The sequence below is a fragment of the Ornithodoros turicata genome, chromosome 2, assembly GCF_037126465.1.
Source record: "Ornithodoros turicata isolate Travis chromosome 2, ASM3712646v1, whole genome shotgun sequence".
Taxonomy (NCBI): domain Eukaryota; kingdom Metazoa; phylum Arthropoda; class Arachnida; order Ixodida; family Argasidae; genus Ornithodoros; species Ornithodoros turicata.
This window is the reverse complement of record NC_088202.1, coordinates 149,051,440-149,065,431: the sequence shown is the minus strand read 5'-3', so window position 1 is coordinate 149,065,431 and position 13,992 is coordinate 149,051,440. Positions and strand designations below refer to the sequence as shown.

Sequence of the window (13,992 nt, the reverse complement as noted above, 5' to 3'; positions counted from 1 at the left end):
AACTTGTTCTTTGAAATAAAGTCTCATAAAATGATTGATTTGCATTAAAATAAGTTTGATGATATTATGCAAAAAACGTCCATTATACATAACACATTACGAACTCATAGGGCAGGACAACTATCTCATTGGTGTATTTGAGTAGAGGTTCCAACGGCGCCGTGGCTTAGTTGGTTAAAGCGCCTGTCTAGTAAACAGGAGATCGTGGGTTCGAATCCCACCGGTGCCTTTTCGTAGAATTCTATTTCTGTTGTCCTTTTGGGCACTGTAGACGCTATAAGCATATGAGAAGATTGATGCTCTATAACGCAGGCAGCAACAGCAGAGAAAAACACACATACACAGGGCGACTGCGCGAACTCTCAACTAAGTATTCATCTTTTTTGAGCGGTTGTCATTCCTCGAACGTGTATGCGTCTGTACAAATAAACTAATCAAGTAAAAGGCGAATGAAAAAAACTCGCCATGTGGTGTTCATGGCTAATCCGCAGTTTCCTGTAAAGTTTTGCGAGTCTGTAATCAGGGCTTGCTTGATATGGGATAGGGAAGGTCAGCCTTCCTCGCGATAGAAATTACGGGTCCCGGGTATGACCCGCATGAGTCCTATTCGGGTCACCGTCCTCACGCTCCTGCGGTGCTGCTAGAAGTCGTGGGCGGACCCCTGAAGTCCCTAAAGTGGTCCGGGCCCCGTGGGGGCTCCATCCGCGACTGCCCCCCCCCCCCCCCTCGCCAGCCCTGCCTGCAGTGCGTCCTCAGGTTGTGCAGGCAGACCGAGCTGCATCACCAGCACTGCCAGTACCCACAAAACCAACTTAAAATTAATCCTTGAAGAATAACACATTGAGAAATAAATCATGCGAACAGCAAAGTAAAAAAAAATACAAACGATGTCAAGTCCAGGAAGGAACAGCCTGTAGGAAGTCCCGTAAAAATCCACTTTTCGAAATAAATTTTGAAGAGTAAACTCCGTCAATGTATATCCACGGTGAGAAAATCAACTCTTCAAAATAAATCCTCTCCGATTGGTAGACGGCCGAAGCTCGGTACGTCCACCTCGAAAAATAGTAAGTACGGCTATCGTTGGGAAGGCCTCAATATGTACCTCAATATTCCTGATAGCGGAATTCTCTATACATATCTTGAAATTCATGGCCTCAAAACAAAGAAAACGCTCCGATTGCTTCGCAAGATGACATGCCACGTTTAAAAATTAGATATCACTAATTAGCTGCTTAGCTTCACAAGTTTTTGATGCCTGTGAAAGTCAATTTGTGATTGTCAGTTGTGCTTAGCAGGGGGTGGCTTGTCGTAGCGTATATGGTGCTTAGTTGATTCATGATTAGTTGATTGCTATGGTGCTTAGCTTGACTAAAATGACTTTCACAGACTTCAGTGAATTTCTTCATTCAATAAATTACTTTCACAGATATCGTAAGCTGAAGCTGAGGTGAACTAACATCTTGCGAAGAGATCGAGCATTTACTTTAGTTTTTTCGAGATGGGTGTAGATTATGTGTAACCGTTAAAAATAAAATGCCCAGAACATACGCTCGCATAAATCCACATAAAAATAAACTGCACAACTATCCAACGTTAATAATAAACAGTAAAAAACTTACACTTAAAGATTTATCTTTAAAAAGTAAGGCGTAACTGGCTCAGTCTTATGCCCCCACACCCCAAAGCATGGTGCACTGCAAGCATGGGTCTCAACCACCTCACCAACTAACCTCGCAAGACCAAACATGTCTAAACTAACCCATACTAACCAGAACTAAACTAAACTGAACTAACTAACCTGATCTAACCCAACGTAGAATACAATCAATCTGCCTCTGTGCTGATGATGGAGGGATTTTAAAACAGTTCAATTTTAATAGTGGATTCTTAAGCGGTGAGCAGGTGTTTTAAGCGGTTCCTTTTCGGAGATTTATTTTTGACCACGTATTCTTCAAGGTTTTCTTCTTAAGCAGTTCGTTCTGAATAGTTGATTTCATTTCAATTTCTCCAGCTCTACACACCATACGGTAGAGAGGCATGGTAGAAAATTCATAAAAGACAGAGCAGGATCTGGTGACGAAACAATTGCTCAGAGACAATTTCACGTGGGGCAAAACAGCTGCAACTGTAATGTTGTAGACCTTACATACAATGTGCCTGCCGTTGTAGACATGTCGCAGCAATTTAACGAGGGACACAGCTCAGAAGAAAAGATGAGGCACAATGACTACAATATTTATCTACAGTGCCAATGTACCTGCACTAGTAGGTTTGCAAGAGGATCACTGCACAATGTTAAATGATGTCAAAACTGTACACACACTCAAGTTTAAAAAAAAAAAACTTTTGCCTAGGATCCAAGTCTTCAGTTTAAACCGAAAAAGCTGAATAAACGCAACATTTTATCCGCGCACACGAGACCTCTTGCTATGTGCCTCGACGAGCCTTTATTGAGCAAACTTTGGCACGTTCTTTGCTCAGCATGGGGGCGGCGATAGAATCCCATTTTTAGTGAGTGGTTTAATGATCGCTTCATTACTGAGAAGGAAGGGACATCCGAGAGGATGTATTCATATACCTCGATGGTGTGTCAGAGCGGAGTATTTTACCTCTCAAATCGTATACAACTCGTTGCGATACTTTCTGAACAGTTTCAAAGTCACATGAGCTACACAAAGCAGAGTATGCAGCACCTCTGCTGGTAGCATCATTGCCACATCACGTGACAGCAACAATGGTGTGCAAACTTATCCATGTTCAGTTGGCTTCTGTGTTGACTAGAATTTTTCAGCCTTCATAATAAATGGCTATTCAGTTCTGCAAGCATCGCTAGGCACGCCAATGTTGACCTCAAATTCTGGCTTTGAGTCGAGACAATAACGGAGCTTATTTAGGCTAGCTCACGCGCAGATTCCAGGTATTAACTCACACTTATGGGGGGGAACGTGCATCTAACTGTGTATTCACACGAGCAACATCTTCACGGAAGATCCTAGCGGAAGAAAAAGCAAGTACACTGGTCACAGAGACAAAGTTCTGTCCCGTGTTATGTTGAGCATTCACACGGTGCAGAATATAAGGGAGTGGCGTGCCGTGCACTTTGCAGACGACACCGTCAGCGTCTTTCCTGTCGTCTGCTACGGAATATCTTGTGGCTGCGTCTCGGGATATTCCTCACAGTTAGCAGTGTACGTGAACACCGGACATTGAGTAGTCGCTCTCAGAAAGTTACTATGTTTTTTGCGTCTTCCGCTTCTGCGTGGAATGTCGCTCGTTTGAATACAACGAAAAGGCCGCAAAAACAGTCCAAAATAGAACTTGAGGCAGTTCCTTGGTCCATGCCTGAACGCAACACTCGAGCATTCTGCGGGTGGCCCGCAGAGAACAATCCGCAGGCGTCATAAAATGGACCATGCCGTTAATTCCAACAGCTTTATTCTCTCCTAACATGAGTGATTGCAACTTGAGATGGAACATCACAGAAAAAGAAAGTCATTTGGCAATGTATAAAGGAGGGCTTTAAAAAACGTTCTACCGCAACACCAGTCACTCTTTCTAATCCGCCGCCCAGGAAACCTCGCAATGAAGAAACGTCGGACATCACAGTTTGAGATTTCTTCTTTAGTTTTGGTCTAAAAAAAGGTAACGGGAGAGATGTAAGTGAGACGGCCGTCGAGTGCAAGGGGGAAAAAAAAAATGGCAGCACTGAGATTTGCATATCAGGGTTGTCATGGTCGTTAGTCCGCGGGAAGAAGGCAGCTGTCACGAACAAACCCATGTCACACACACGCAAAAAAAAAAAAAAAAAAGGTGAAAACAAGATATGTAGACCACCTCAGCTGCTCTTTGGTAAAATACTCACCAAAGCCCCTTGCATGCAGAAGTACGTCAGGCAAGATGGTCTATGAAAGTGCGGCTGGAATTGCCACTATTTTCATCTTCCCCTTTATTTTGTACACATCCAAAAAAATGTTTTCTTTTGCGGAAGAAGAAGACCTCCTCCAGGAAGACAGTCAGACCATCATCACGCTGCACTCTCACAGATGTTCCATCAACTGGCTACTACCCTCTCTCTTCTCCTTGGCACCTTTTCCAAATTCCCACGTTAACTGCTCGATATGCCGAAACAACTTCTGGCCACCAATCTTTTAATCGAACGCTTTCCCACCTGGCTCGTCCGAGGTTGACCGAGACAGAAAATGGGTAGACACATATTTTTCGAGCGGGTACGCTACTACTTGACGTTTTTTTTGTGTTTTTTTTAACACCATTTTGGTCAACATGGTTTGATGGCAGTTAGACTATCCCAGCTCAACAGAGACCCCCCTCTGTACAAAAATAGCTTTTCAGTTAGCTCGGGGGATGGTGGGGCAGTAGAGAGGGTGACGAGGAGAGGGGTCGTAGGCAGACGTTGGGAATATTGGGTCCCGCCAGCAGTGCCCCCTGTGCGGCAGACGCAGAGTCAAACACAGCCAACACCTGCACCCCTCGCGTTCCTGCACTGGCAAAGTGGAGGTGCGCCCCTGTTGCGGACACAAAGGGCTCCAGGAACCTCTCCACTTCGTGGGGCTTCAGGGATTCGGGGAGACCTTCCACTTGGAGGACATTCAAGGGGGGAGCCCCTGCGAGGCAACGAGAAATTGTACTTCGAGAGGGGCAAGCCCACCTGCCACCTACCTGCACTGTTTGGCGGTTGACTAGAGGCGTGTTGCGTCCGATTGGCTGTCCGGGTGTTGCGCTGCTTTCGACCTCCCATCTTGGGGACACACTGACTAGGAGGAGGAGGTGGTGGGGGGAACCTCGTTGGGGGAAGTTGGCGAAGCTGCTGTAGCGGGTGGCCCAGAAGACGTACGTCTGAAAAATCATCCTTGTGTTACAACCTAAACTAGAAGTGTTTTAGGATCAGCGGAATGCAACTGTGACCGTGCTGGTTTTCGAGCCTGAACTGTTGCTCTTACCGTGTATTCACACGAGGGACATTCCCCCGGAAGTGGAAGATGCGAAAAACGTCGTAGCTTTCTGCTTGTCACGTCGCGTCTCCACGTACACCGCTAACCGTGGGGAATATCCTGCTACGCAGCTGCAAGATATTCCGTAGCAGACGACAGGACAACACGCTTACGGTGTCGTCTGCTAAACGCGCAGTACGTCACTGCCGATATTCCGCACCGCGTGAATGCTCAACATTACACGGGTCGGAACTTGGGCTCTGTGAGCAGCGTTTTCGCTTTTTCTTCTACTAGAATATTCCGTGCGGATGTCGCTCGTGTGAATACACTGTTACAGGCCATTATCCCATGAGGGGATATTCGATTCCATATTCGGAGGAAAATTTCGCAGATATTCGTATTTGAAAATTTCAATATTTGCGCGGCTCTAATTTTTGTGCTTGATAGAAATATGTATAGCACATCTGGGCGCATCTAACTGGGCATACGTAATCCGACCAGATAAGATTTTAGTGCAGGAAACGTCTATGTCGAGCGAACGTGCGAACAGGGCAGGATAATTGTCCACGATTATTGCCCAGTGTGAGACCAGCATTACGTGCAACTTTTGTCGCACAATTTTACTCCCGACACCATTACTAGTTCAGGTGGAGTGATGTCCAATACTTTAGCGAAGAATCGTGACATTTTTGCCGCGAAAATACGCACCGATGTATTGGCGCCATTAGTACAACATCGAAGAACTTTGCCAGAGTCTGCACAGAGTTGGGAGACACGGAACTGCATTTTCATTTTGCATGTGCCATGCAGCGAAAGGAAAAAAAAAGGACAGCTCACCTGGAAGTAGTGGAAGTGCTCTCCGATAAACAGCGGACAAAGGCGGAGCCCCGGACTGCTGGTTGTCCTCCGGCATCACTGCAGCGGGGGAGACACCACTTAAAACCACCAATAATATAAAAACGGTGGCTCAAGGGGCACACTCAGTGGCAAGGAACCACGTGTGTCTACTGAGGAAGAAATTAGCTAAAATTCCGCAAGTTAGCTAAAAACTTCCATTCCATCGCAAAGTGAAATAAAATCGCAGCCAGCTTTGCCTGTGAAGTAAGTAGCGACCCAGTTTGAGAACCCCTGGTCAAAGATAAGGTAAACTAAACAATGAAGACCAACTGCCATTATAATTTCTAAATGTGGGAAAAGATGTGCCTGCTGGTATTTGCTCCTCATCGCATTAAGAAAATATAAGAAAATTTAGCACCACTTTACAAATACAGTACAACCTCATTAATTCCAAGTCCTCCGGACAGCAAAAAAATTTCTAAATAAGGGGGCGTTCGAATTAAGCGAACATGGTGAACGTGGTGAAGTAAAATATATTTATTTGCCAAAAAATTCACTTATCTCGTCTGCTGCTTTCCGAAATTGACATCACATGTCACCGTTCGTTTGTATAAGCATCTATAGGTAACTTTGTATAAGCCGTTGGCTTATACAAAGGTGCGTGTAACATTCTGATCTGGCAACATTCCATTTCTGAGCTTGCACACAGTTGGTGCACTAAGAAACAACTTCCAAAAATGATGGCGTGTATGCAGGTTCATCGCCGCCCTGTTCAGAACTATGGGGGTTGTGGCACAGGTCTGTTCTGTGTCTTCTAAGCTGGTGTACTCTTTGAAAGATGCGAAGCCCTCCTCAGAGCTCGCATCACCGGCAGGAGCTTATAACTAGGGCCTGACTTTTTCGGGTTTTATTTCTGGCCAAATTCGGGGGGTAAATATCGGGTGATATTTTTCATTCGAAAATTCGGGTGTATTCGGGTTAAATCCCGTTACGGCATATTCTGTCGTCAGGAATTCGGGTGTATTCGGGTGATTTTTTTTTGTTTAATAAAAATTTGTCTTAACATGGAACTAATGTTTAGCAATGTTATCAAATTTTATTTTAATGCACGCTTATGAGTGTGCCACGCGACCCGGATGTTTTCGGGTAGATTCGGGTTAAACCCGAATTTTACAGATTTCGTTCGGGGGGTAAATATCGGGCGGATACGGGTTTAACCCTAAAAAGTCAGGCCCTACTTATAACACGTTGCAGATCTTGCGATTCTTTTATTGTCAGCGTCTCGTACTTCACCCGCGGCCTGTCTCCACGGCCCACAAGCAAGAAGTGGTCTTCAAAGTGAACCTCGACGAAAGCATAAAACGAAAGCGAGCAAAAAATGCAGTTCGCGTAATATGTTGGCACAGCTGGGTGGCAAGGAAGCGCAAGTAGCGACGAGGTGGCGCCGCGTGATTGGCAGCTGGGAAAGGGAAGTCGGCGAGGGAGCAAGCACGTGGTTTTTATGGTAGGTCGTCGTAGCGTTTGTTGGAAGCTGATGGTAGATGATCAAGTTCGGTAGGAAACTTAGGATGTGGGCCAGCTTTCCTCAAACCATGCAGTCAGATTGCAATGCGCTATGATGGGACCGCAATTCTTCAAGTTCTGGATTTCGAATTAAGCGAGATCGAATTAGCGAGGTTCTACCGTACAAAGTAAATTCATAGCCAACACGCGCTGTTTACGGTACGCAGATCAGTAAGAAATGACCAATTGTGTTCCAGTTAATAAATAGTTGAACGAAGACTATCAGACGCAACGAAGTGGCAGATTTATGTGCATCGTAACTGTGCAGACACAGCCGATAAATTGAGCAATATGAGTTTCAGACACTTGTACAATGCTGTACTTGAGCTACAATAAAGACCGCTCGATCAGGTTTTCCACAGACACATCACAGTGTATCTGTTGGTTAAAAGCACGCGAGGGAAGTGTAGGTACACACACATTAAAAGACCCTCACACACAGTCTCGCAAAGACTATAAAAAATGACATTCAATCTCGTCCGACAGGCAAGCGAAGGGTTGACAATCGCAGCCCAAGCGTTTTTCGATGAGAAGCAAAAATTATTAAAGGTTTTCCCATTTGTTCCGCGGCACAAGATGTACGTGTGTATTGGAAGATGGAAGTGGAGAGTTTTTCGTTGACTAGTCGCCCGATCATCCGTTGCGACCCGAAAGCGTTTCAAAGTGCCAAATGGACGCAACACTACAACGCACAAGTGACATCCTAGGGATTCAAGATAATGGGAACTACAGCATGCACCGAACCAGGGAACCAAAGGCGTGCATAGATACAACTCGCTTTTCTTCAGAGAGATCATGTCATGTCATGTCACACCTTGGTAGAGTTCTGCTGCCGTGTAGTGTCCAACGTGTCGTCTGTTTGACAGAGTCTGGCAGGTTGTATATCGTTGTTGATGGGATGCACAAACTGCAAGGCAGACAACGCAATTTTTGCCACTGCTTCCTTCGACAGGAGGAAGCCACGGGTGGGGTAGGAGGGAGCTTTTTCAATCGGCACACAGTGGAAAGCATCAACTGCACTGCAGATAGTACTCAACACACCCGTTTCCTTTAGGTCACTTCTAGTTGATAACTTGCAACACCTCGAAAACACCAACAGAGACCCCTTTTTTTCGACGCTAGTCTAAAAGATGGCTTACCTGCAGGAAATGCCTCAGCTGGTTTTCCAAATGGCTGGCTGTTTTGTGGGGGTTGAACCCCCATGGGCTTAGTCATCTGGGAGAACTGAGAAGGGAGCGCCGTGGGGACCTGGGATGAGCCTTCGCCCATAAGGGAAGGTCGGAGAACCTGGGACCAATACGGAGGTTTGTGCCACGTTAAGGCTACGGCTAAGTGAAACGTGCTGTGAGGGAACACACCTGGAACGCGGTGATGACTGGTGCAAACTGAGGTGGCTGCGGAGGGGCAGAGTTCTGAGCTGGGGGCGTTGAGTAGAGTGTGTAGCCCAAGAGAGGTGGGGAAGCCCCACCTGCTGGAGGGGTCTGTGGCCGTACGGGCAGGTACCGTAGGGAGAACCTGACAACTAGAAATTAGCCTCCACCACAAAGTACCTCCTCTAGGGACTTACTGCGGTGTCGTAGAACCTTGTGCTGATCCAGGAGGCTGAGCTGGTGTACCATGTGGCGTGAGGTACATGGGTACCACCTGTGTAAAGAAATCTCTCGTCAGGGTATCTCACAGTCTCGTAGAATTTAGCGAGGCTCACTTTATTCGCTATTTAAAGAAGCTAACCCGTTCGCCACCCATGCCATGTTCTCGAACAACAAGTATCTGTAGGTAAGCAAAAAGTCCCCTACAACTATCTATAGGTGCTTCTCAAGCAACTTGTTGTGTGGATGCCACGGAGGATTCCACTGCAAATGTTATCGACGATGCCATTTCCTTTGGAATCCTGCGCGGGAATGCGCGGGACTTCTCACCCATGTACTACCTTGTGCTTGAATTACCCAGCCCAGAGCTGTCTCCACTGCTGCTGCTGAATCGGTTATCCCGTATGTCTTTCAAGTGACAGGGAGGATGTTATGGAACTCGTATATTAAGGAAGATCGCTTTGTCTCGGACTAACCCTACAGTGACTGTTAAACTTGGTTGTGTTTTAAGCGTTTAGTTTTCTGGTTTGTGAAGATAACCAGGGCACCAGAAAGAGGAAAAAGAGAACCGGCTCGAAAACGTTTATTATGCGGCTGTACCGTGGAACGTCTTCCGAGTTGCGCGCGTTGTATTGTTTAGGGTCGTTTTACGTTCCGCTTTACTCGGTAGTAAATGGTTGCCAGTGTTCAAGACAGAGACTGACAAATTCTGGTGCCTCGTCCCTAAGATCTTGCTTAACCGGGTCTGGCAGGCCCACTTAGTTTCTCGCATTTTACACAAACGCACTTCGCGTTGCTCCGAAGTCTGCCTCGCACATTCCGAAGTTCCAACAGCAGTCCTAGGTTAGGCTACATACACCACATAGGGTTCCCTCATAAAAAAAATAAAAATAAATCATATCATCAGGGTTGTGTACTTGCCTGTGGAGGATTTCCAACCAAGATGCCTCCAGGGTAGAGAGTTGGAGGAGCAGGCTCACCAGAGGACACAGCATAGGACACGGCATACACTTGAGCGTCCCCACCCTGCGGGGCTACCTGGTTGCTCCCTGGCTGCTGCTGGTAGTAACCTTGCATGCGGTACCCGCTGGCTACCATGGGACCTGGATTGCCTCCTAAAGGGCCTTCTTTTAGTTACGTTGTCTTTTTACGTGAGATTCATTACATCGTGCGTATATCGCGGTATTGCTGGCAAGATATAAGCATGCACGTAACGAGCTTTAAGCCCCTTTATGGATCATAAATAGGAGGGAATATAATGCGTTTACCTGCCACAGAAGGCTGGCCACCCAGAAAGGCCTCTGCTGTCATGGGTGGAGGCACCGAAGGAGAGACGTAGCCACGGGCGGCGCAGGACGTTGGCACTGCCTGCTGCACATAATACATGGGACCCTGCACACAAAGTTCAAAGTTCTGTATTCAGAGTTTGTACCTGTATGCAAGTGGGCACCTGGTGTGGAGCAACAAATCCCCTGATAGGATGAACCAAGTAGCCACCACTAGCGGCTCCAACCTCTGGTGGTGGTAGATGCTGTTGAGGAGGATCCGAAGGAATCAGGGACAAAGATGTCAGCTGTTCCGCCATCACACCACCGCAGTCCTGCAACATAAGGCTCACTCATCAATCAACGTACATGTACAGTCAACCACTGTATGGTGCAAGGGGCCCATCCAAGCCAGAAAGTGTTTTGGGAAATTTAGGAGACTCCTCCACTTTAGCTCCGCCCCCCCCCCCCCCCCCCCCAAGAGGCAGCCAATCAGGGAGCAAGTAGGGAGTACACATCTCGGGCCAGAGGAGAGTACATGTAGCTGTAGTATTTTCCTCTCTGCATATTTTACTCTCGACCAAGGCGCTGCTCGGGTCCTCAAACTCTCATTTGCAGTAACTGGTGACGTGTGCATCCTCGCTCCCAGGGCAATGCCAGAGTTTGTTATTGTTTATGCGCAAGTAATGAAGGGTAGCACACGTAGCCGCTACGTACGCTACCATCCATTACTTGCGCATAAACAATAACAAACGCTGGCATTCCCCTGGGAGCGAGGATGCACGCGTCACCAGTTACTGCAAAGGCAGGAGAGGAGGAAACACCTCCTTTCTCATTTTTTCGTTTTACGTTCCACCGGGCTTTTGTTCGGAATCTGTCGACGCAACAAGAGTCCGCTATAACAACCTGCGCTTGGCGAGCCTCGATGACTTCCTGGAAGTGGACAACATCGTTGTCGAACGTGTTCTGCCCGTGCACTATTGCGCGAGCGAAACTGGAGACAATTTTACCGAGAGTGTGCAGTGTGCGCGCGCTTACTATGTTGCCAGTTTTTGGATGCGCGTTTCAAGCGCGAGCGACTGGAGACGAACGCGCAATAGCGACGCAGACATCGTTAATTTTTCCGCCCATTCTTTAATTTGATCTTCGGATAATTTGATCAAATTTCACGTTCCCGTCAGGGTCGAATTTAACGCGAGTTTACCGTATTTCCGGCGCTAGGGAGACGGTTAAGCCCCAAAAATTCAGGTTTGAAGTGAGACGAGCACGAATAAGCGAGCGCGTCTTCCGAGGAACGGTGATGATGATGATGATTAGTATTTTATGTACAGTCAAACTCCTTTACAACGAAACTCGGGGGACAGCAAAAAAAATTAGCAGTAAAGGTATTTTCATTAAAAAGGATGTCCACTATTGGACCTATAGGGCTCCAGCGGGACCGCAACAAAATTTGCTGTAGTGGTATCTTCGCTAAAAAGGTGTTCGCTATAAAGGAGTTTGACTGTATTTGCTTTTGTATTTGAATTTTTGTATGTATTTTTAGTATTTTTATTTTTTTGTATTTTTAGTATTTTTCAGTTTTTTAAGTATTTTTATTCCAAGGAACAGTCGGAATTGCATTGGTTCTACGGGCGTTCGACGGTGCCAACAGTCTCGTCCAAAAAATTTGAAAGTTTGAATTTTTGGAGTCGGAATTGTCATTCGGCGACTGTATCCAGAATTTATCGTTCTTACTAAATGAGACGCTTGCACAACAATATGTCCTGACATCATCTCCGTCTAGAATGACATTAAACATGCTCTTTACGAAGGCTATGATATCGATAAATAAAATTGTGGCAGCAAACTTGTTCATTTTCAAATTTTCGAGGAGCCTGCAACGTCCGCGTTTGTAGTCGTAATCTTTATTTAGTGAATACCGCAAAAATGTACCCAAAGCGGGACTGTGAGGGCAAGCCCCGTGGTACAGTCCCAGCACAGTTCAATTTAAATAATAAAATTAAATACTAAAAAAAGTGCATGGGGAGTTAGTTCGAAGGACAGGTTAGTTCGAACTCGAAGGACACCCATGGTGCAGAAAATTTTTCTATCCCAAACTATCTCGCTTAACCCGAAAACTCCCTAACGTTGGTCGGGATTCCGCCTCACTGGCTGAGTCTATCATCCAGCTTCTTTAGCCCAAGCAGCCGTGCCAGCCTCCAGTGACTGACTAGAATGTGGTCAAAGGGTACAACGGGTGACACGTTTTCATATAAGCAAATGAGTCTCGATAAGCAACTCCGGATAAAACATCAATGAACAGAGGAGAGAGACACGACTGTTGCTCTAATTGTACCATATTTATGCAAATATAAGCCAGTCTTATATTCCCAGAGCTGATCAGAGCTGACTTTTAAAGGCGAGCGAATACGGTACCCTTAAAAGGCACAGGCATGGATTGGGGGAACCCAGATGAAGGATCTACAGCACTACGAGGGTCATATTGTAGATTATATAGAGACTGGTCATACCATGTCAGGTCCTTCGTTGTGAGGCAGGAAGGGGAGATAGACAAGTGGGGCCCTTGGAGGAGGTGCAGCCATGTAGTTGCCAGGATGCACGGGACTCAACATCAGGGCAGGGGGGTGGCCAGTCAGGGGTGAGCTTGCAACTCGAATGGGTCGGCCTCCGGGAGCTTCTGAAGACAGTGCTTGCGTTCCTGTCAAAGAGCCCGCATTAATTCTCGGAGCGTTTTCACAAAAATGAATCGTCACCGATGCACTCCATAGCTACCTGTCTGTGGATTGTAAAGGATGCTGCTGGGTTGTGGTGGGTCAACTGACCACAAGGGGGCACCACCCGTTGCTGAGGAATAATTGACGGGAGATCCGCCTGGCCGGCTCGGTTCTCTCGGTGTAAACGGTACCTGATAGAGATACGTTAGACGCCCCTTCGATGACACTGTCGGGTCTCTCACCTGTTGGGCTGTACATGGGGGTGCAGTGGGCGTGGGTGTTGACTGTACCGTCGTGCTGATAGGAGACGTTGGCTGCTGTTGTGGGGCCTGGACTACCGTCGGAAGCGAGCTCACATTGAAGGATTCTGTTGGAAGAAAAAGCCCACCTCAAAAGCCGACCCAGCTACTAGCACCTCGTACCTCATGTATCCTACAAACGGTGACAAGCACTAGCTGCGTCCGTTATCTCAGTCAAATGTCGAGCGTAAACATTGCCGTCAATTATGTACTTTGCGAGAGAAATGTCACCCAGTTTCTGCGGCACTAAGAACATACTTTCAGACTGGTTACGCTTGTGGCTTAACAGCGGTTAGTCAAATAGAGGGACGCAGTTTTACATTCCACGTGTGGTGACAGTAAACACAATGTAGCATTGCAATGCTAGTGGGTGCTTTTGAGTAATAACGTTTTCCATTACACCGCATGCGGAGAATGTGCGCGGCAAACTTTTGCCACTGGGCGGGAAAACGTTCTCGTTTTCTTCCGGCCTCCCGCACGGGGAACCTTCGTCGTTGGTATGTCACGGCGGAGCTCACATTTTTCAACCGGCGAATTTACGGAGGAAATAAAATGTCAGCGCTGCCTACATTTATAAATCGTAGATTATAAATTTAATTAAACGTTAAAAATTATCGCTCGGTCTGACATTGGAATAAATTTCGGGAGTACGGGTAAGTAAAGCGTGTCGGGAAGGTGGAAGCTAAACATTGTCCACGAGGCTTTCCTCGTACATTTTGCAAAAGCTCAAATGGGAGAATCTTATCGGACGAGATCTCCCTGTGGAGGGTCGCGGG

The 13,992-nt window shown here is 46.7% G+C and overlaps 1 protein-coding gene and 1 non-coding gene across 11 annotated transcripts in view; one reads left to right on the top strand and one right to left on the bottom strand.

Moving 5' to 3' along the window:
* Positions 1 to 155: 155 nt before the first annotated feature.
* Positions 156 to 229, top strand: Trnat-agu (transfer RNA threonine (anticodon AGU)). The gene has a single exon. It is a non-coding gene; the product is annotated as a tRNA-Thr (tRNA).
* A 3,674-nt stretch (positions 230 to 3,903) lies between these two features.
* LOC135386380 (cAMP-regulated phosphoprotein 21-like) overlaps positions 3,904 to 13,992 on the bottom strand; it is a 40,348-nt gene continuing 30,259 nt past the window's right edge. For 6 of the 10 annotated variants that reach the window (XM_064616260.1, XM_064616262.1, XM_064616265.1 and 3 more), the window contains 13 exons: positions 13,160 to 13,284; positions 12,976 to 13,108; positions 12,714 to 12,901; positions 10,389 to 10,538; positions 10,207 to 10,330; positions 9,860 to 10,053; positions 8,917 to 8,993; positions 8,708 to 8,864; positions 8,489 to 8,636; positions 8,164 to 8,256; positions 5,787 to 5,864; positions 4,678 to 4,854; positions 3,904 to 4,622 (listed from right to left, as the gene is read on the bottom strand). In XM_064616260.1, the coding sequence (XP_064472330.1) occupies positions 4,351 to 4,622; positions 4,678 to 4,854; positions 5,787 to 5,864; positions 8,164 to 8,256; positions 8,489 to 8,636; positions 8,708 to 8,864; positions 8,917 to 8,993; positions 9,860 to 10,053; positions 10,207 to 10,330; positions 10,389 to 10,538; positions 12,714 to 12,901; positions 12,976 to 13,108; positions 13,160 to 13,284 (1,916 nt within the window). In that variant the 3' untranslated portion in view covers positions 3,904 to 4,350. Of the gene's footprint in view, positions 4,623 to 4,673; positions 4,855 to 5,786; positions 5,865 to 8,163; positions 8,257 to 8,488; positions 8,637 to 8,707; positions 8,865 to 8,916; positions 8,994 to 9,859; positions 10,054 to 10,206; positions 10,331 to 10,370; positions 10,539 to 12,713; positions 12,902 to 12,975; positions 13,109 to 13,159; positions 13,285 to 13,992 lie in introns of all 10 variants that reach the window. The other 4 variants (XM_064616263.1, XM_064616264.1, XM_064616269.1 and 1 more) reach the window with 4 other exon arrangements.